Source organism: Tasmannia lanceolata, unplaced genomic scaffold (genome assembly GCF_043159265.1).
Source record: "Tasmannia lanceolata isolate RefF3 unplaced genomic scaffold, GAP_Taslan_0.1 ptg000007l, whole genome shotgun sequence".
Taxonomy (NCBI): Eukaryota; Viridiplantae; Streptophyta; class Magnoliopsida; order Canellales; family Winteraceae; genus Tasmannia; species Tasmannia lanceolata.
In genome coordinates, this window is record NW_027518684.1 from 6449026 (window position 1) to 6469916 (window position 20891).

At 37.3% G+C, this 20891-nt stretch overlaps 2 protein-coding genes across 3 annotated transcripts; one reads left to right on the forward strand and one right to left on the reverse strand.

Annotated features, from left to right (window-relative positions):
- The first annotated feature begins 7134 nt into the window (after positions 1-7134).
- Positions 7135-8976, forward strand: LOC143880869 (LURP-one-like protein (DUF567)). The gene is made up of 3 exons (XM_077383843.1): positions 7135-7480; positions 7572-7814; positions 8670-8976. Exons 1-3 carry the CDS (start codon positions 7244-7246, stop codon positions 8811-8813), a joined length of 624 nt encoding a protein of 207 aa, XP_077239958.1. The 5' UTR covers positions 7135-7243; the 3' UTR covers positions 8814-8976.
- A 1177-nt stretch (positions 8977-10153) lies between these two features.
- PSD (ARM repeat superfamily protein) lies at positions 10154-20891 on the reverse strand. 2 transcript variants are annotated; one of them, XM_077384832.1, is made up of 15 exons: positions 18597-20891; positions 18388-18483; positions 18149-18238; positions 17945-18049; positions 17504-17563; positions 17035-17097; positions 16857-16952; positions 14865-15029; positions 13757-13930; positions 13584-13649; positions 13391-13489; positions 11671-11817; positions 10812-11008; positions 10674-10723; positions 10154-10535 (listed from the first exon to the last, which is right to left on the reverse strand). In XM_077384832.1, the coding sequence occupies exons 1-13, from the start codon at positions 20316-20318 to the stop codon at positions 10919-10921; spliced, it is 2973 nt and encodes a 990-aa protein (XP_077240947.1). In that variant the 5' UTR covers positions 20319-20891; the 3' UTR covers positions 10154-10535; positions 10674-10723; positions 10812-10918. The 2 variants fall into 2 exon arrangements, with proteins under 2 accessions (XP_077240947.1, XP_077240946.1); XM_077384831.1 differs by having other exon boundaries at positions 18143-18238.

Consider the following 20891-nt stretch of genomic DNA (forward strand, 5'->3'; position numbering starts at 1 on the left):
GTAGAACTGTAGAAGAAGGGAGGGGGTGTGGATATCAAAAGCAAACATTATTATTTTATTACGTCATTGACTGAAGGAGATTTCATTTTGCACGTGTTTATCCACATATTTACGTAAATACCCTTTTTAAGGATGGCATGAATATGCATTGTTAGTTAAATAAGGGTGTTATCGTAGTTTTAATGAAAACTTGTGGCTTTGCTATTTCTTCATATCATCGTGATTGTAGTTGGCCCATACAGCATGGGCCCACATGAATTACACCCATCTTTGATTGTCCCTCGTGTTATCCAATCTGTAATAAGCAATTCACAGAGACGTGGCCTTCATCTACTGACCCTTAGCCTTATCCTGCTTACATAGATTCGTTTCATTTTGTCTTGACATGCTTCACGTAGGCAATCCTTAGAGCTTGATTGAATATACTAAACATAGTTCAAAGGTGATTGATCTTTGATCAACGATCTAGATTGAAGAGTGGGATTAAATATTTAATTATTTTTTGAACGGTGATTTTGTATTTAATTATTAGATTTGTTTTCTAATTAAGTGATAATAACCCTAAGTTAATTTTTCTTGGGTAGTTAATTTGAGATTGAATCTTCTACCTCCAGGTTGAAGAACAAAGCCTTTACCGTTGAGCTAGAGGCTTAACCCATAACCCTAAGTTAACTAGTTTAAGATTAGTATCTAATTAAATTGATCTAGATAAGATCAATCAAACTAATTAAAATTTTGTTATGGATTATAACTCTAACAATTATCTTTTATATAAATAGAGGGTTTAGTCTCTTTTGCAATCAAAAGAGTTCTATGTTGGAGAACATGGAAAGTGGAGTTGGTGGAAGATGTAATGGAAGTGAGATGCTTCAAGACGTGCAGTCGCTTTCCTTAAGATGATATTCGCTACCACCAATTGTGTGAGAGGGGAACCACGAATTCGCCACCAAGATAGAATCAACCTGGTGAATTCTTCACCAAATGTTTGTTGACGTTTTGCACTAATCAAAGACAAACCTCAAATCACATTTGGAGTACGAGTATGCAAGATACTAGTGTTTGTTTCTGCAGAACAATAGAACACTAGAAGAAAATTGGAGGAAAATTGTAAAGAACAAGGTTTCAAAAGGCTTTCAAGAGAGTGAATTGCTTTAGAAATTCAAATTTGATATCTTCCGATTGGAATTTCATAATCTGATGCAAATGGCTTTTTTGGGCTCTTTTTGTATTCTAGATCAATTGCATGGTTAGATTAGAATGATTTCCATAGATGCATAAACGAGTTTTGATCAGATATATTATTTCTAATCATGGCATTATAGATCTTCAAAGTTGTAATTTGAACGGACGGTTTGGATCATCCTATGGTCGTGTCCCGTACAGTACCTTTGGAAAAACACTGGAGTATACTGGCTTTCACCATATAAAATTTCATCTATATAGATTGGCCCGTAAGGAACGGGTGTTTCGTAGTTTTATGTGAAAATGGTGGGCCCACATGAATTCGACCAAAAATCTAGAAAAGAGGGATTTCCATCTACACCCACATGGCCACATTGGACATGGGAACTTGCTTGTCCCTCGCGTTATCCAATCTGTAATAAGTAATTCACAGAGACGTGGCTTTCTTCTACTGATCCTTAGCCTTATCCTACTACGCCTATAACCGGAACGAGTTATTTCCTGATTATGAACCCCTAACCAAAGTGGCCGACCATGAATTGGTAGACTTTAGATGATGATGGATAACTTGGATGGATAAATTCGTTTCATTTTGTCATGCACAGGTTTTAAATTTCGGTTTCGGAGCCGATTTCGGACCCCACCGTCCGAAATCCGAAATTTGGTATTTCAGTTCGAAATTCCGGACAGAATTTCCAAAATTTTGTAACACTTTAAAAAAAAAAAATGACATTTTCATTTCGCCAAATTTAAGTTTCGGTCCCCACAGAAATCAGATTTCTGTCAAAATTTAAAACTATGTTGCACTCATAGTCAATCATTGATCTTTGATCAACGACTTTGATTGAAGAGCGAGATTATATATATATACTAGTAAAAAACCCCGTGCGTTGCACGTTCCGACAAAGAACTGTACGGACCACATCATAGGTTAATCCAAACGGTCAATGTGATGGAACACAACATAAATAGGTTGTGCCCCAAAAATCATTTCCATAGGATGATCCTAGCCCTCCAATCTATAGAGGTTTCCATAATATGTTGTTCCTCTTAAATCGGATGATTAAGATCAACCTATAGATTTTTTATTTAAAAAGCATAAAGGAGGGTAAGATTGAAATTATGTGGCTTTATAGGTTGATCCAAACCGTCCATGTGATGGAACACAGCATCAATTGGTTGTGCCTGTAAAATCATTTCCATAGGTTGATCATAGCTCTCCAATCGATATAGGCTGATCCTAGCCCTCCAATCGATAGAGGTTTCCATAAGGGCCCGTTTGGATACCTCCATTTTGTATTTGGATATGGAATTGGGTTTTGAATACAAATTGAATAGATCTGGCAGCTCATGTGGAGGGAGACAGAGAGGGAAGGGGGTACTTCCTAGGGGAGGGGGGAGGTTGAGGAGTAAAGAAGGTGAAAGAAACTCCCAAATTTGTGGATTTCCAATTTCTTATTTCCAAAGCAAACTTATAAATCTGATTTTTTTTTACTCTCAGCTGCTGAATTAGAAATCCAAGAATTTGATCCAATCCAAATTACAGTGCAAAAAGGGCTGCAAATGTGAGAAATCCAAATCAAAATCTTCTCGGCATCCAAACGGGCCCTAATTGTTGTTCCTCTTGAGGTGCCCCGAGTCCGTCAATATTTTGCAAGTGTCCTGCATGAGTGATATAAAGTAGTTCTTTCGTCATTGTCGTATGTCTTTACCTCTTCTCAGTATTTTTTTCCGTAATTGTCAAAGACAGGTACCCTTTGTCGGTACTTTTCGTATGTAGATTACAATTTTACCATCACATAGATAGTATGTACATTGACGTGTAAAAATCATGGGGAGGGCAAAAAAGGGTAAAAATCATCCCCATTGACGTGTTAAATGGACAATAATTCTCCCTTCTCTATATTTACATATAATTATTAGATAGAAATCCACTTATTTTTTAAGCGAGCAATAAAGGATATAAGAGTAATCAATACATCCTAGTATCCTAAACCCTAAGTTAACATTTTTGGGTAGCTAGGATGGGATTGCAATACTTCACATAGGCCGTCATTTTTTTTGAATGGTAAAAAAATAAGTCACATAGGCAGTCATTGATCTTTGATCAACGATCTAGATTGAAGAGTGGGACTAAATATTTAATTATTTTTGGAATAGTGATTAAATATTTAATTATTAGATATATTTATTTATTAAGCGATCAATAAAGGATATAAGGATAATCAATGCGTCTTAGTATCCTAACTCTAAGTTCTTTGTGTGTGTGTGTGTGTAGTAAGCTGGGATTGAGCCTCCAACCTCTCCAAGTTGAAGAAAAAAGCCTTGACAATTGAGCTCGAGGCTCAATCCCTAACCGGCTAACCCTAAGTTAACTATTTCTTGATTAGTATCTAATTAAATTGATCTAGATAAGATCAATTAGACTAATTAAATTTTTGCTATGGGTTATAACTCTTAAACAAATTTTTTAATATAAATAGTGGGGATTAGTCTGTTTTGCAATCTAGCTGATAATGAGATCTAATCATCCAGAGAAGCAGTAGAAGTTGCAGCCAGACCGATCATCTACGATGGCCGATTGAGGTAAGTTTCTTAATTTTTTTTTTGATGTTTTGCTTGGATAGATAAGATTAATTTCAAGAGATCTATTATTTCTTATAAAAGGCATTCTAGATCTTCAAAGTTGTGATTTGAATAAGATTTGAATGCCCTTATACTAGATTTACAGTTATCAGAGCTAACTATGCAAATCTAGGATCAATAGGCAGAATGATTTTTTTGAATAGCAAATCAGCGTGATGGTGATGGTGATGAAAAGAAAAGAGAAAATGCAATCAAAATCGGCAAGGAGAAGAGTCCTACGGCATAATAAGCATCAAGGGGGAGATAGTCAAACAACTCAAGGCCAAACATTAATTTTGATTTACACATGATAGTCAAATAACTCAACGCCAAACATTAATTTTGATTTACACATTCTAACACTTCATCTCAATGGCTTCACCTTGTATACGTAAGTGTTACAATCTCTAGGATTAAACATTCGATGAATGAAATTGAACATGGATAAGTCATCCATGTGCAAGCCACTACTCATGGTATATTTTTATGTCATGTCAAGACATCGTGTTGGAGTCCCAGCTCAGGGTTCTTGTCTCCTCAATATTACTTTAAGACACGAGTTGCATACGGCTGAACCTCTTTACCCTGGTTGTCATAGTTCACCAAGATGGTCTGCAACTCTAGAGATCTAGTCACTCTAAAATGAGAGGTGAATTTTATTTTTTTATTTTTTTTAAGTTACTTGGTTTTATTCAAAGGAACCAAAATTAAATCCAATGGGATGAGTCCCCACCAATGCAATCAACAAACCACTTCCTTACACAACTGTTACTTGGTCTCCAAATATCCCATTTCAGACAACAATGTTAACTTACCAACTTCTCCAAAGCTTAAGCTGTTGGAGAAAGGCATTAATATTTATCTTTTATACTTTTAACACTCCCCCGCACGTGTGGCCCACTTGGCAAACACGTGGCATATGTGGTCCCACTTTGGACCGACCATCACATGTGGGTTTTTGCTATCCGGGAGGTTTGAACTCGAGACCTTTGGCTCTGATACCATTTAACTTACTAACTTCTCCAAAAGCTTAAGCTGTTGGAGAAAGGCATTATTTATCTTTTATACTTTTAACAAGCAAACGTTGGTAAAGAAAGCCTATCCCAATAAGAACTCAAGATCATGAAGCAAGTCGACTGGAGTTCTCACTCTGCACTAACTGAATAGCACCCAGCTGGTTCAAAAATAGAACAGAACCTGCAGTTTCAGGATTAAGACTTCACAGTATTTAAATAAGATCATGGTTTGTACGCACTACGTCGTCCCCTCTATTTGTTGTAACATGCAACCTCCGACTTGTCCACTCCCTGTTTTTCCAATGTATCCACTTCATTTGCCGACCTTCTCATATGTTGAACTTGAGGATCAGCAATCCGATGATGTCTCTAATTTCAGCAATGACGGTAGCCAACTTCTATGGACCTCTGGCCTTCTTGGTTGCCCAGTCTTTTAAATTGGTTGAGTCTCCTTCAATTATTAGAGGGCCAAAACGAGCATCCACACGCACCATAATGGAGCTTTAGGCATCATTTGAGACAAATTCCAGCAGGTACTGAATAAGACATTTATCTTCCTATCTTTAGAATCACGGACGATTCCTCTAATTCCTTTATGGCCCTGTTTACCTTTTGTGCTCACATCAAAGTTCAATTTGAATCACCCTAGTGGAAGTGGCTGCCATTTTAGGGTGATGGTTATCCTTGATCCATTCTCTTGAACAATCATTTGCCTTTCCCTTAAAATATCTCTTACGTGGTAGCTTGCTACTGGCTTGCCCTTGCTTCCCCAGAGATATTACATCAATTTTCACATCTAGTAGAATCCTTCCCCAACTTCTTTTTGTCCTTGAATATATGGTTATTTCTTTCCTTCCAAATGTGATGTTAATTAGTGCATACGGGACTGCCTTCCTTAGAGCGGCCGATGTCTCCAAACGGACCTCCACACCAATTGGAGAAAATCTTACTAATCGATCTGTTAAGAACTCGTGCAAGGCCAAAACTATTTATTACTACTAGCCACAACCGGTATGAGAAAGGACAGTACACCACTATGTGATATTTTCTTTTTTTGAGCCGGTTGCAAGTGTTTATTTTCCTGCTAACCATAGTCTAAGCGAACGTTGTACTACTTGGGGCGGGGCTGAAGATTTTCAAATTTTTGCGCAACGAAAAATTCTCTTGTTACTTACGTTCAACCTAAAAAAGAACGAACAAAAAATAATCCTCAAGTGTCAAGGGTCCTAACTCACTCATTAGAAAGATTGGTGGAGTAATAATAAGCATGTAGTGACTCTCGAAGAGAGGAGAAGCTAGTAATCTTCTCATCTTTAAGGTTGCGCTTAAGTCTGATATCCCATATTACCCTTCTGGTAAGGTACTCAAAAGTCTTGCTTTTCTATTGGTCACTAGGGGGCATACCGGCATAGGTTCGGAATAGCATGGCAAAGAGATGACTCTCCTACGCAAAATCTCCTACTCTCACCCCTCTCTATCCTATATCTAAGAGAGGTGAATATTTTTGGACTATTTGTTTTAGTGGGATGTCTAGGCACTTTCTCACAAAAGCTATTTCGCCGCTGTCTTTTGCAAGAGATAATAGCCACCTCAGCAGAATATGTCTTATTCATTTAATTCATACGAGGTTGCACTTACACTCCCTTGTTTTTGTTAGGCAGGCTATGATTGAGTAAACCATGCTTTATAACTAATAGTCAAGAAGTTGATAGACCTTGTGGGCCATGCTTGAATGATCCGTATAGTTCTCCACAAATGGCTTCTTACGGGGTGTTTGGCAACGTTCCAAAAAAAAATCATTTTTGGGGTTTTTTTCTGATTTTAGAAACAGAAATATTCTTTTGCCGCTTTCTTGGTTGACAAGCTAGGGTTTAGTGGACTGTGTCTGCGGTTAGGCAGACCCACTAGCTAGTTATTAATAAATGATTGGTCCATGAATATCCCATCTATGGAAGATATTCGAGATGGGCACACCTTTCTAAAGACTATACATCTAGACGAGAGAGAGAGAGATTTGGCAAATTAAATAGATATTATTCAAAGCTGCAAGCTAAGATACATGCATTTTGAACTTTGAAATATTCCTATTGAGCCACCAAATTTCAACATAAATCAGATACTTTGAGACTTCTTTCCTTGAAACCAACTTTACTAGCTTTAAAGAGAACTTTCACGATTGCCACACTCAAAAGGATTCTACTACACTTGTTATAAGCAATCGTATGGTCAAGGTTCTCTTTTGGCCTACCTTTGAAAAAAGCCACATGCATTTTAGTTTAACTTTTTCTATGTATAAATTAAGCACAGGTTTATCTTACCAAATACCATAGTTTTAGACAAAAGTGACCACAAGAGAAAATTGCTAGGTTCAGAGTCTCAAGAGAGATTGTGCTTGCAATTTATCCTTAAAAAGAAGAAAAATGCCTATTACATCCAATAATCTTATGCCTGTCGTTAGCAAGTTATTCTGTTCCCCCTCCCAGGTAGTTTTCACAGTCAGGAATAGGCCGCACGTTGTTAATGGCGGCGGTTTTGTAGTCTTAAGCACTAATCAGACAGTGGTTTTCAAGGTAGATGGGTGTGGAACCCTTGGAATCAAGGGACAATTAATTCTCAGAGATGGTGAAGGAGAATCGTTACTCTTCGTTCGAAGAAAGGTAGTATCTTTAGTCCCTAAGAAAGCTCTAATTGATGTAATTATTCATGCTAATCCATTTATAACATCTTTGATTCTTTTAAGCAATCCAGGGAGGTATTGTTCAAGCATTAAGCGTTAACAAGCAATGGAAAGGGTACGCAATTGACTACGAAGGAGAACAAAAGTTGGTTTTTAGCTTAAGAGAGCCAACATCATGGACTTTAAAGGGCAGTTCTATCAGAGTTTCTGTTGAACCCAAGAGGAACAACTATGATTGGGATTTTGAGATTAAGGGGTCTTTTGTGGATAGAGCTTGCAGAATCAATGACCGCAAAGGAAATATCGTCGCACAGGTAGCTCATATTCCGTTATGTTTTGGTTGTATAATTTCCGGGGTTAATTAGGTGTTTTAGTTGGTTTTGGGGTGTCATGTCGTCTATTGGGGTGTTTGGTTGCACGTTTTGATTCAAACTATTAGGATACTACTTGCCTTAACTCTCCCTTGTCCGCCCATGTAGCATATAGCTTTTGTACCACACCAAACACCTTAAAAAATAGTTTTTACTTGTAAAGTCTTGGGATTTAGCACTCCCCTTTCCCCCTCTCTCTATATATTGGTTTATATTTATTGGTAATGACACCCCTACTGCCCCATTATTTTCGTAATGAAACTGTACAAGATGACAAACAAACACTAGTTACCACTACTCTACGAGGAGACTACTTCGCTGCTATTACACATGTTGACTACTTGAGTTCTACTTCATCACTACTCTACAAGGCAACTACATGCAACCAAAAGATATAAAGAGAGAGTATAAGGGCATTGATATTGTGCCAAGCCTAATCCTAACCTACCCACTTGACATTACTAATGATCTAGACCTTTTATTTGGTAGCTAGGGCCATCCAGGATATGATATGATTAGAGATTTGCTCTTATCAGATGATCCCAACAATCTGATCAATAATTTGCAAATGGACGGTTAGGAAAAAATGAGCAATGATCGATCCATACTCAAAAGTTCTATAAACAATTGGCTAGAAATGTTCAAACATAGCGATTTTCATGTCATTTCATTGCAACTCAGGGGCCTGGAATAAAAGATCTAGTGCATGCTTAACTCTGTTTTTGAGATTGTAAACTTCTTTATGTTCAAGGAAAAAAAAGATAGTAAAGTTCTGATACTTTTCTTATTTTGGTGCAGGTGAGAAAAGTGGAAGAGGTAGAGAAGTTGATGGCAAGCAAAGATGTCTACCATGTTGTAGTGCAACCCGGCTTTGACCAGGCTTTTGTTTTTGGGGTTATTGCCGTTTTAGACAACATTAACAACGAATCCACTACATGTTAATCAAAAGAAGAGGGATTAGCCTCTCGTCCCTTCCTTTTCAATTGTAATTAGTGAAGGAGGTTATAGATCCTTTCATTTGCCTTGTAAACATGCTTCGATATTGTTGAACCGTTTTCTTAATAGAAAGAAGAAGAAGAAAATTATGTCCCGGGTGTTGTTACTACAGTGACCATCGTGGCTAAAAATTTATTTGCATGTGATGTGATATTTTCAACCCCAATTGTTTGCCTTTTCGAAGAAATGACGACAAATGCTGAGGGGAGTGGGTACAGAGGAATTTCAAGATCCATGCCACCCTTCAAAATCTGTCACCTTCTTCGTTTTTAGTCCTTTTAGCAGTAGTTGCTGACTCTCAACTATTTTTCGTTGTTAATTTTTTTACCTGTCATTTACAATCTTACGCATCAACACACTGTCACTAAAGCCCTTAAATATTAGAGACCTACAAGTTGGGGAGAAACCTACAAGTTGGGGTTTACCCGACCAGCATCGACCCGACCCGAAAATAACCTGAGTCGAGTTTGGAAATCATGGGTCATGGGTTGGGTAGGGTTTGAGGTTGAAAAACCCGACTCAATCTTGGGTCAGGTAAGGTTTAAAGAAAAAAATCCGAGACTTAAAACCCGACCCGACTCGTATAGGTGTGCTATGACTTTCCTAAATATCTCTTGAATAACATGGCAAATTATTTTCTAGTATATTGATATAATTGTTCTCACTGGGCTGATCATGTTTTTTATGTGAAGAAATAGTTTCTTACTTAAATTTATGCACTTAGATATAAATCTAGAGATTTTTGGAGTGAAAATTTGTCATTTTCTACAATCTTAACAAATTAGTCATTATCGTAGACCGGCCCGAACCAACCCGAGAAACTATCTTGGGAGGGTCGGGTTTATGAATCTAGGGTTTTCTCAAAGAAAACTAAACCTGGCCCGGCCCAAGATAATTCCTCGGTAGGATAGGGTAGGGTTCTAGAAAACCCGACCCACCCGCCCCAGTTGCAGCCATACCTTGAAGTGAGTCACTGAGTCTCGTTCTTACGGTATCTACAGATTATCTTGTTTTGATAATGGGAGGAATCATCTTGTTTTACACTTGACCAGCTGTCAAAAGCTAATACAATTCCCAAAAACTCTCCTCAGCCAGTTAAAAAATGCAAAACAAAATGAGTCGTCAAATGCATATTGTCATTTTGGATCTACGGATCAGATTGCGTACGATAATATTTAGCCATTGTAGTTTTTATTTATTTCCCAAATGAAGCACTATGTTTTAAGTGTTTTCCTAAAAGATAAATGTTAACCATAAATAGAACTTATTGCAACTAAAATTGAAAATTAGAAAAGTGTTTTCCCAAATTAACGACAAACACCGCCCACCGAACATCCAACATGTGGATGGTAATCGGTGATTGGGACCATTCATATAAATTTAAACCAAAATCATAATCGTTTATTCCACATTTCCCATTTTTCATCTATAAGACACACAATGAAGTCACTGTTTAAACATGATATGCCAACACATGAAAAGGCTTCTCGGCAAAAAAAAATTAAAAAAAATTAAATTATTAGAAAAACTTGATAAAACAGTTCAAATGGTAAAAAGAATATACAACACCTCTTAGTTGCACCTCACACTTGCACTGTTCCGCACACTTACAATCAGATGGTGGGTGCCGTTTGTGCGCTCAAAGAAACTATTCCCGGAAATTTACACCTGCAGGTGTAAAACACAGTGAATTTTAAGGTGTTGTAATTTATAATTACACCCTTTATGCGCTCCATTGGACATTCATGGTCATTCGCAAGAAAGCCACCACTAATTGAACTAAAATATAGAAGCCGAGATACATACCTCGTAGAAATTCAAACAGCCAGCGAATGTTATATACAAGGAAGAACACCCTGAAAACACCATGAACATGAGCTTAACAAAGAAAAGTTAGGAAAGAAACGATGTTTCAATAGTTACAGAAACTATATTATACCCCACCTGTATTTGATCAAAATGGAATGCTGGTACCCAAGAATCCGGGAGACATGAACCTTCAATAATTTTATTTGTTCTTTGTAGAAGCTAAAGACCCATCTGATTGTGTGCTATCTGAAAACGAGGCTTGCATTCTGATGACGTCTCAAATTCTCTATGAGGGACTGGTAGAATGACTTCAGAGTCTTGATATCACTGCCCTGTGGACAAAGGGCGAAAAAGTTTGACGATAAAGAATTGAAGAAGGGACAATTAAGTACTTTTCAAATTGTAGGAGCAATTTTAATTAGTTAAAAGGCTGATTAGGTTGGCTGAAAATATAACACGAGGACAAATAAGGATTCAACTGGGGACTGGCATCGACTGCCAAACCAGTTCTTACTCAAGACCCTCAACTCAACTCTAACTCAACTAAGCCTTTTTCACAAACTAGTTCTTACTAAAGACCCTGAGTGGAATAAATGAGAACTGGTTAAGATACTATATTAAATCTGACTTCAACTAATTCAGGCAATGCCAGTAAAGAATCCACGCCCCCAAATCCCATCACTCATCAGAAAAATGAATAATATGATGTGTTTAGGTATTATAGCTATACAAGGTTTTCTTCTTCTTCTTCTTTTTTGGAATGGCATTATAGCTATACAAGGTATAATATAAGGTACAGATTAAAATAGAGAGAAAGAAAGCTATACAAATACAGATTAATATAGAAAAAACTGATGTATAACCCGTTTACAGCCCTGTCATTGTGTCCCTGTAACATGTTTCTGGTTACAAACTTGTTATATTTTGAACTTGTGCGAGTGCAATCCCGAATGACAGTATAGTGCACAGAAGAGATTGAGGGTGTTTTTCTTACCTGCAACTTTTGACAGTATTCCTCAGCTAAATCTTGTGGGCAGTGTGCAGCTGGAAAACCCCTTGACACAAAATGAATGAGAAAATCGTCACCAAACTTTTCATACATGACTTTCTGAGCCACCACAATTTCGCCAAAAAGCACATGCTGCCAGAAAGAATCAGAGTCATAAATAACTGTAGAATCGAAGTAGACACAATTACTATAGGCAAGTTCCAGCATCTAAAAATTCTTTAAAGGCATAACGATGAAATTCCACGCTCATAAACCTCAAACAATTAAGTCATAAAAAGAAGAGAAAAAACTTGATCCATGGAACGATTCGTAATTTTCCATTCCTTTGTGTCCCTGACACCCATGAGGTTGAATACCTTTGGAAGAAGTTGAGTACAGCTCAGCCTACTAATCATATTGATCGTCTCCCTCATGTAAAGCTTTTGTGCAGCTATTTCTTTTCATAATATTCCTAAGATATTGGAAGAAGTGATGGCTCATCCTTAGAGAAGAGTAGGACTTGGGACATGGCCATGTGATAACTTAAAGGAAAACGAGCTGTGGATTGCAGACAGACCCGTACTATAAAGTAAAAGCCAAATGGGGAAAAGGATAGACTGACTTATGGAGTGGATTGGCTGGAGACCCTCATGTGGCAAAGTGAACTCTGTGAGAGTATCATTTCTATAGCAGATTCTAAGGTTCCTTGATGCTAAGAATGCATTTCTTTATGGAAACCTACAAGTGCATATAACTACACCAAGCTTTGTACCTTACGGGGGAAAGGGGGAAGTGTATAGAATAAAGAAGTCTATCTACGGCCTGAAGCAATCTCTCAGTGTCTGGTTTCAGAAGTTCAGTAACAGTCTACTACAAATTGGATTAAAGAGAAGTTGCGTAGATCACACTTCGTTTGTAAAACAAAGGAAAGAAGCTACTACTACTCTAATTGTGTATGCGGAAAACATTGTAGTCACAGTTATGATTAGGAAGTGACACAACAGTTGAAGGCATATCTGCAGAAGGTCCTTGACATTAAAGACCTCGGTCATATAAGATATTTTCTAGGTGTTGAGATAGATCCACTCTTGGGGTTCTCTCATCACTAAAAAATGTGTACTGGATCTTCCAATAGATATTGGTAATTTTCGTGTAAAACTTATCAAAAAACCTATGGATATTAATCACAGACTATCCACTTGACAATCCATATCACGTGGGTAAGCGGGAAGCCTTAACTCTCACTTGTCCAAATTATAATTATGTTATCAATGCCGTTACATAAGCTTATGCACTCGCCTCATACCAAGGTTTTAAATTTCGGTTTCGGTTTCGGCCACCGTAGAAACGGAAATGTTTCGGTTTCAGTTGAAAATTTAGGTAGAAATCATGTAAAATAATGAAAACAAATGTAAACATATGCAAATGATAGAATTTTAAGATCAAACTTCAGGAAATGGTAGAATAAGCAAAAATACACACCTAGAAACCATCACATAGCAAGAGTGCAAGACAACCATTTATAATGGTTTGACAACATCAAATGCAAGTCTAATAATTCAGTACATACCATATTTCACATGTAAATCATATAAATATTTATATATAATGCATACACCACATTTCACATGCAACTCATATAAATATAATTATGTTACACGAAACTCGAACAGGCTAAACATGATGTGGCCATGAGAATTCAAACATAACAAGAATGAGAACTTACGGTATTTGCATCACGGAACTCGAAAGACTTGTCAAGCACGCTGTATAAACAACAGTTGGTTGCAAATGTCTCAATGACAAAGCTCTGGAAACCAGGTACCTGAGAAACTTTCAGGAACACCTAATCACTGACGAGACAACCAGCCACCTCGATCACATATATAAACAGCGATGAGATTTACAAAGCATATTACCTTTTCTTCACCACTAGGTTTGACACACCAGTCTTTGATCAGCCTAATAAATATTTGTACACATGCCTGTAGAGTAGACATGTATAAGAGAGTATGTTTCAAGCTCTGATAACAATCTAATAGAACTACCAGCCAAGGAGGAGAGAAATCTAGGCAGCAACCAAAATACATACCTTTCGTATAAGTATATCCTTGTGATTGCAAGAAGCGTACAAGAGCAACCGCATTATTGGATCCAAATACGCTCTGCTTCCAGGGGCAAGGAAAACCGAAGATAGGTCATGTGTGGTCATGACATGAAGAAATGTATAAAATGTTCGCTGAAGCTCTTGCAGTTCACGAATTTCCTACAAAAATCGTAAATCCAAAATATCAGAAATTTCAGGCAACTTAGGATGCAAATTGTGATTGATGACTCTTGCATCACTAAATAACACTTGAACTTGTCATTTTAGTTGTGATTTTTTTCATTCACATGAGTTGCATTGTAGAGAAATTATTGTTAATTTTGGGCTTTAAACTTTAATAGATTGCTCAGCAACGAAGATGTACTGTTTCTATTTTTTATTTTGGGAATGGTTGCAGATTTCATTGAAAAGAAGTTTAACCAAAAGAAAAGCAGTTATCCATAAGATCATATTAATTTTTCTTTTTGAAAGGGTTCCTGAGAAAATAAAAGATATAATTGACAAGGAGAAATAAGGGAGTCGTTTTTTTTTCAAAAAAAGGAAAAGGAGAAATAAGGAAGTAAAATCAGGGATAATATAATACCATAGATTAGCACGTGATTCTAGTGTACAAAAATGCTAAAACAAGCTAATTAGAATTTTTCTTTTTCTTTCTTGGAGAGAGAGAGAGAGAGAGAGTTTTCTTTCTAATGGAAAATCACTGTCATACCAATGAAAAAGTATATTTCCTATGATATGATGTAACAATATGCTAATGAAATCAGTGTAGTTTACTATGATATGAAAATTAGATATATGCTGTAAGTCCGTAACTAAGAAAATTGAAACTTGTAAACGTTTCCATATTCGAGACTTAGAAAACTTTTTCCCCTATCAATGATAACACTGTGATCAGCAATTCAAATAGCACGGCCGATAAATTGTGGATTACTAAACCTATGGAAGCATCACCCTTTACATTTGAGATTAATAAATGAACAAAGCTTCAGAAGGCAAGAATTTGCACTAAGTATTTAACAGCTCCTAAGCATAAATAATGTGTCAGATGAACTTTCATGTGTTTAACCTCTTCCCAGTGAATAAATCCGCATACCTCAGTATTACTTCCAGGTCCTGAAGGAAATGCATCCTGAGGAAGAATGTGAAATACTCTGCTTGCAATAGCAGGAAATACTTCCTCCAAAATATCACCCACCAAGGTATTAAATTTGCATATAAGCTGATTGATGAGCACAAGAAAACCCACCATTTCTTTTGGCTGCAATCATAGTCACAAGAAACTTCATCGTAAGTACGAACAGACGATAAGCACGTAGGAGAATCTAGTTATAAAAAATGTCTACCAATTGATACGGCCCAGTTACATGGCTAGTCATACAATGCACAAAAAAGAGGTACTGCAATATCTTCTAAGCATTTTCAGAAGGTCCCAAAAGTATTAAAATTTACGATAAGATTCATTTCACTGCTATACAATTTTTTATCCAATTTGTTTATCACAGCATTGACTACAATATGCACTTACATGCTTCTTCTTTCTTTTTTGAATGGCGCACTTACATGCTTATTAAATGCAATTTTTTGCCAGGACTCAGAGATCTCCCAAAACAAAAATGAAATGAAAATCGATTCAAAGATTATGTGTTACTTTCATAGTTGAGAACACGAGTGATGCAAACATACCAGCACCAACAGCCCCAAGAATTGTCACAAGAAAGAAAAAAGAGGGAATCAAATTTCTAGGAGAAACAGGCTCCTCTGAAAAATTAAAGGTCAGAAAGAGAACCCAACTCGCTAATAATATGAGAGGGAAAAAACTTGACCCAGAAGGATCTTGCTTCTGAATCCAAATTCTTTCCGTACATTCACTGGGAGGAATATAGAAAGAATCTTTATCAATGACTGGATACTGAAAAACTAATTACCCTCAAGATTTCTCCTTTAGACCAAATCCTACACCACACATTCCCTCACACAAGAGTAACTCTATTTTATACCATTTCCTCCAAGGAACACTAGCCACAAAATCCAGGAATAGAAACAAATATAAACAGAGAAAATTCTTCTAAAAATTTTCCAAACTATTGGCTTTCCAAGACTGACAGAAACTAACTCCAAAATTAATTTAAAATCTTCCTAAATTTAAGATTGAACTGTTGGCTTTTACGTCCAAAGCAATGAAATCTTACAAAATCTGCAGAAATAGCTGGTGTAGCACTAAGAAAGACCTTTGGAATGAGCTCTAGAATGATTAATGAACCTTCAGGCACGCAGTTATACCTCTAGAAGTTTCAGCGTTAATTTGAAGGACCATAATTTTTTAATTAGATCAGGAATCCATTTAAGTGCTTTGGATACCTTGAGGAGGTGAAAATCTTCTTGGCAGGTTCATAAGATTAAAGGAGAAAATTTTGTGGTGGCAATGATCACAGAGAGGTAGATAGATTCTTAATCTCTTAATAGTAAGTGATGATTGACAATTGGTGTTTGGATGTAACTCCTGACTAGAGGAAAGATCAATCATCAGTAGAGAAGGGTGAAATGAATCTATTCTATAGGGTTTGAAGATCAAGCAATGAAATCCTACAGCTGACAATCAAATAATTCATTCAAGAGCGATGACCTCAATACTTCAGTATGAAGAAGACCACATTATGTTTACACCGGGAAAGGGGGATGTGATTACCAAACTAGGTACCCCAATGCTCTTCTTAAAATTGCATTACCAAACTTATCGAAACCAAAGAAAAGAGCAAGGTTCAAAAGTTATTATTTATGCAAATCATGTAAACAAGGGAGGCATGCATTTGAAATAAAAGTACAATTGCGAAAGCTTCAAACCAACTACTTCTAAGTTCTAAGCTAATATAATAGGAAGCGATAAAGGAAATTATATAGTTCAAACTTCAAAGTATGACCTTCATATGCTATGAAAAGGCGATGAGTAAGAGCATCCAATTTTCTTACAACCTTGGATTTGGGATATAAAAAAGTATTGAATCGAGAGAGAGAGAGAGAGAGAGAGAGAGAGAGAGAGAGAGAGAGAGAGAGAGAGAGAGAGAGAGAGAGAGAGAAGTTACTGCACCTCACTTTCCACAAGCAATTGGTCCAGTGCCTTGGGAAGGTAAGGAAATACTGATGTTCCTAAAGTGTCAACCATGCGGTGAAGAAATGATGTGACCTGCTTTTTCAAAATGCAGCATCAGATGGCACACTAATCAAAGACAAGTTTTTAACAAAGAAACCGTGTACCCACTCGTTACCTTATTTCGCAAAGGTTCAATCTTAGGAAACACCAAAAGAATTTGCAGGAGAACATCCAGTGCCTGTTATTCAAACAAGGACCACAAGAGCTTTAGAAATGATATCCAAATCCATTAGAAAATGATGCTACAGTTTGGCTTCAAGCTTCAACATGTGAACACGAAAGGCCTACACTTTTTTTTAAATGGCCTACACAAAAGGCCTACACTTAATCACCAAGAAACAATATAGAAAGTAAGATATGGGCTTATGGGCTTCGAGACGAAATCACCATGAAGCATAATGTATAACACATGGCACTTAATAACCAATGACCTATGTAGAAACTAAATTATGTGAATAATTGGCAGACAAAGCTAAAAAAACATAACGTATAATATACTCGCTGAAACATATGTTCATATATTTCCCAAATATTCATCTCATGTAACCATTCAAAAGCATAATCGATGCATGGCCTTGTCTTACCTGCTTGAACATGATGCCAATCGCAGGACGACTAGCTGTGACAAGCCGCTCACTAAAGCCCTGAATAATCAACAAACTGCTAATAAGGATGAATTGCATTTGCTATGAGAACCATACATACAAGATACCAAAGAACAAGCAACTAGTAATTTAATGGCTGGAAACCCCACTCAGGGTCTACTGTATTGTCTCTGCTTAAATAGAAAGTAAATCAATTCAAAAGATGAGAAAACAGGATCAAGTTAGTTTGGCACTGATGAAACCTGAAATACTAATAATTACATTTTTAACAAGATTTCAGCCAAGAAAACACATATTAGTTAAGAATCAAAGGTAAATGATTCTAACTGGCAAAGGCTTTCATAGTAGATTGAAGTGTAACAAACAAATATTTTCCTATGGAACAAAAAAAAATCCAGGAGTTTAAGGTTCAAGAAGAACCTTGCTAAGTGCATTAATCGCCATGATTACTTGCTGGATACTTGAAACTTTTGCGAAAGAATCATCTGGACTCTGTGCTTTGGCATCTACCAGCAACAACTCAACCTGGACCAAAAATCAAAACAATTCAGAAAAAGAATTTAAATTCCTGGAAGTAATAAAAAATAATCATCCCTTCATTACAAAAACACATTTCACCTTAACCTGTTGACAAAGAGGTGTGAGCAATGCAGAGAGGTACTCTGACTGTTTTTCTGGTGGCACATCCTCCATACCGATCAATAAACCAATTGCCTATATAAACCACATAAAAGAAAAGGGAAAGAAGTTGAATGGCCATATCAATCTCAAAGAAAGGAAGCAGCTTAAACACCTGGGAGAGGGAATTGCTGATACTAGAAATATGTAGGAAACAAAAAACATATTACCAAATTGAATTATACCTCAAATATGTGACTACCATCTTCAGATGCTGAACATTTTGGCTCTTTTGAGATCCAGTTTACACTTATAAATTGGGCCACTGTATCTTGCAGGTTCTGAAAACCCATGAAGGAACAAGAAAATATCAGAGGGAGCCACTGAAAGACAGCAGAGACATGTATAGTAGAGTAACAAGGGGAAAGTGCAACAGAAAAATGGATTGAAATACCTGCAGAATCGTCTCTATGAATGGCACAAGCTTTGCTTTCAGTAATTTCACAACTCTCATGAAGAGATAACTAGCCCGTCTACTCACATTGATATTTGGATGGTGTATACCCCTTTCATCTAGAAATGCAGTTAGTACAAGAGGTATACATTGGGTATTCTCCTGCACAAACTTCATGTATCTGGTTATCGTCTCTAAGTACACAAGTGCCACCATCCGATGTGAATGACAAGAAAAGCGGGCTGATAAAAGCATTGGGACTAATTCCCTTAAGACCCCACTACCAGTCCTCATTGCCTCATCACTTATCGACTCTCCAAAGGCATAGAGAAGAGAAAGAGCGGCTTCAACCTCTTCAACATTACTCTCTGAAGATCCATGTGCACTAGCTAATGAATTCCTTATAAACACCTGAGTAACATCAGGCGCAACACGGCCCACAGTACGAAGCAACACAAACAAATCCTTGCGATATTCTGTCATACGATCTTCCTCTTCTCTACCAATCTTATCAGGCAAGTTAAGATTATCTCTGTACGTAGAATCATAACAGATCCGTGCACGAATCACCTCCAACATCTGACCAACATGTACCACCTGTTTCTCTCTCAATGGTGAGAGACTCTTCATAGTGGATGCATAACAAGACAGGAACTGGACAATGTTGAAGGTTGCATCTAGGTCAGAATTCTGCATAACATAAAAGACAGAGGGCAGAACTTCATCCAGAAGCTCCATTGAAATCCCCTTTATATCCTCAGAATCCAAATGCTTCGAACAATCCAAAATTTCAGATGCATATCCAGTAAGCAGAGCCGCCAATTTGGAAACCAGCTCGGACTCGCCATCACCCACCACCAAACTAAAAACCCGACTAATCTGAAGGCTCCGCAAAAGCGAGAGCTTGGACTGAGGATCCATCCGCTTAGAAACTATCGCTAATACACAACTAGCAGCCGTCCCTCTCAATTGTTCCGACTGCCCATCGACCAAAATAAGCTCGAACAATAATGGAACAAAAGCATCATTCGCGATCAAACCAATATCAATCCAAGTGATATATCTCCTCGTAGTATCTAACATACCCGCCGACAAATCCGGGTCAGAATTCCTATACAGTGTGACAATGTCATACCAAGCCCTAACTATCTGTGGCACGCATTGTTGCCTCATCGCGTCCTTAACCCGCGAAGCAACAGTGATTTCCTCTGCACTGCGAGGGTAATCTAAGCTAATCAATTCGTCATCGAGTGCATTCAAAACCCTACAGAACATATCGATGACCGGCGCACCTTTACTAAGATGCGAAAGCAAATCTAGAAACACTGATGACCAAATAAGAGGATACTCAAAGTAGATTAGGGTTACAAAGACCTGAGCAAACTTGTTTTTTATGAAGGCCGGACTGTCCAAAACGCCGACCGAGTTCTTGTCCTTCGGAACCTCGTAACAAGCAATCGAAAGAACGGATTCACGAATATACGATTTCTCATCAGGATTGATTGAAGAGTATTTTAGGTGGAGGATTTCATGGAGGGTTTGCAAACACCAGAACTGAACTTGGACGAATTTTGTAGAGGAAACTCGTTCTATAGATAGGCGACAGATCGATGAGGTTTCTTTGATCTGTTGGCAGTACGCCACAGCCTGGGATTTAAGAACAGGATCGACAGAACCAGATTCATCAAAGCTAAAGAGTATCGCTTTCTCTAGATCATCCATAGCAGTGACAAAACCCTAGGACAAAACCCTAGGAAAATGAAAAGCTAAAACCTCAAGAAAAACCCCGATTTTCTAACTTCGTCTTCGTTACTGTTATAAGGTTAAAGAAAGTCGAATAAACCCTCAAAATTCTTCAATTTATCGAGTAGCAGTGACAAAACCCCAGGAAAAGAAAACCTAAAACCTCAAGAAAAACCTCGATTTTCTATCTTCGTCAGTTTTATTTGCTCAATATAAACCCTCGAAAATCTTCAATTTATCAATTTTCCCCCCTTTCTTTGTAGATTTTGATTAGCTCCGTTGCAGAATCAGATGATTGGATAAAAAAATTCAAAAAATTGGGGAAAAATTAATCAAACTGGAGGAAAAAGGATGGACTGAATGCCTTGAAAGATTGAAAAACTTACCAAGATCGATGAGAAAGGGATCGTTAGAACGATCTTTTTTATTCAGGGTTTAATGTGTTTTTATCAAATAAAAATGGGGAGATTTCTTAGTTTTGAGAGATGGAAATGGACGTAGGGAGACCGCTGTCTTCGAGGATTTTGCGAGGAGGAAAGCTTGGAGAGGAGA

Bases quoted from the DNA above. Each gene is read 5' to 3' on its own strand.
- PSD (XM_077384831.1), bottom strand. From the start codon at position 20,318: ATGGATGATCTAGAGAAAGCGATACTCTTTAGCTTTGATGAATCTGGT. The intron at 17,564-17,944 runs GTTCTTCTTGAA...TTGATTATTCAG, and splicing joins CGATTAATGCACTTAGCAAG to GGCTTTAGTGAGCGGCTTGT. The intron at 17,098-17,503 runs GTAAGACAAGGC...TTTGAATAACAG, and splicing joins TTGGCATCATGTTCAAGCAG to GCACTGGATGTTCTCCTGCA.
- LOC143880869 (XM_077383843.1), top strand. From the start codon at position 7,244: ATGCCTATTACATCCAATAATCTTATGCCTGTCGTTAGCAAGTTATTC. The intron at 7,481-7,571 runs GTAGTATCTTTA...TAAGCAATCCAG, and splicing joins TACTCTTCGTTCGAAGAAAG to GGAGGTATTGTTCAAGCATT. The intron at 7,815-8,669 runs GTAGCTCATATT...ATTTTGGTGCAG, and splicing joins AAGGAAATATCGTCGCACAG to GTGAGAAAAGTGGAAGAGGT.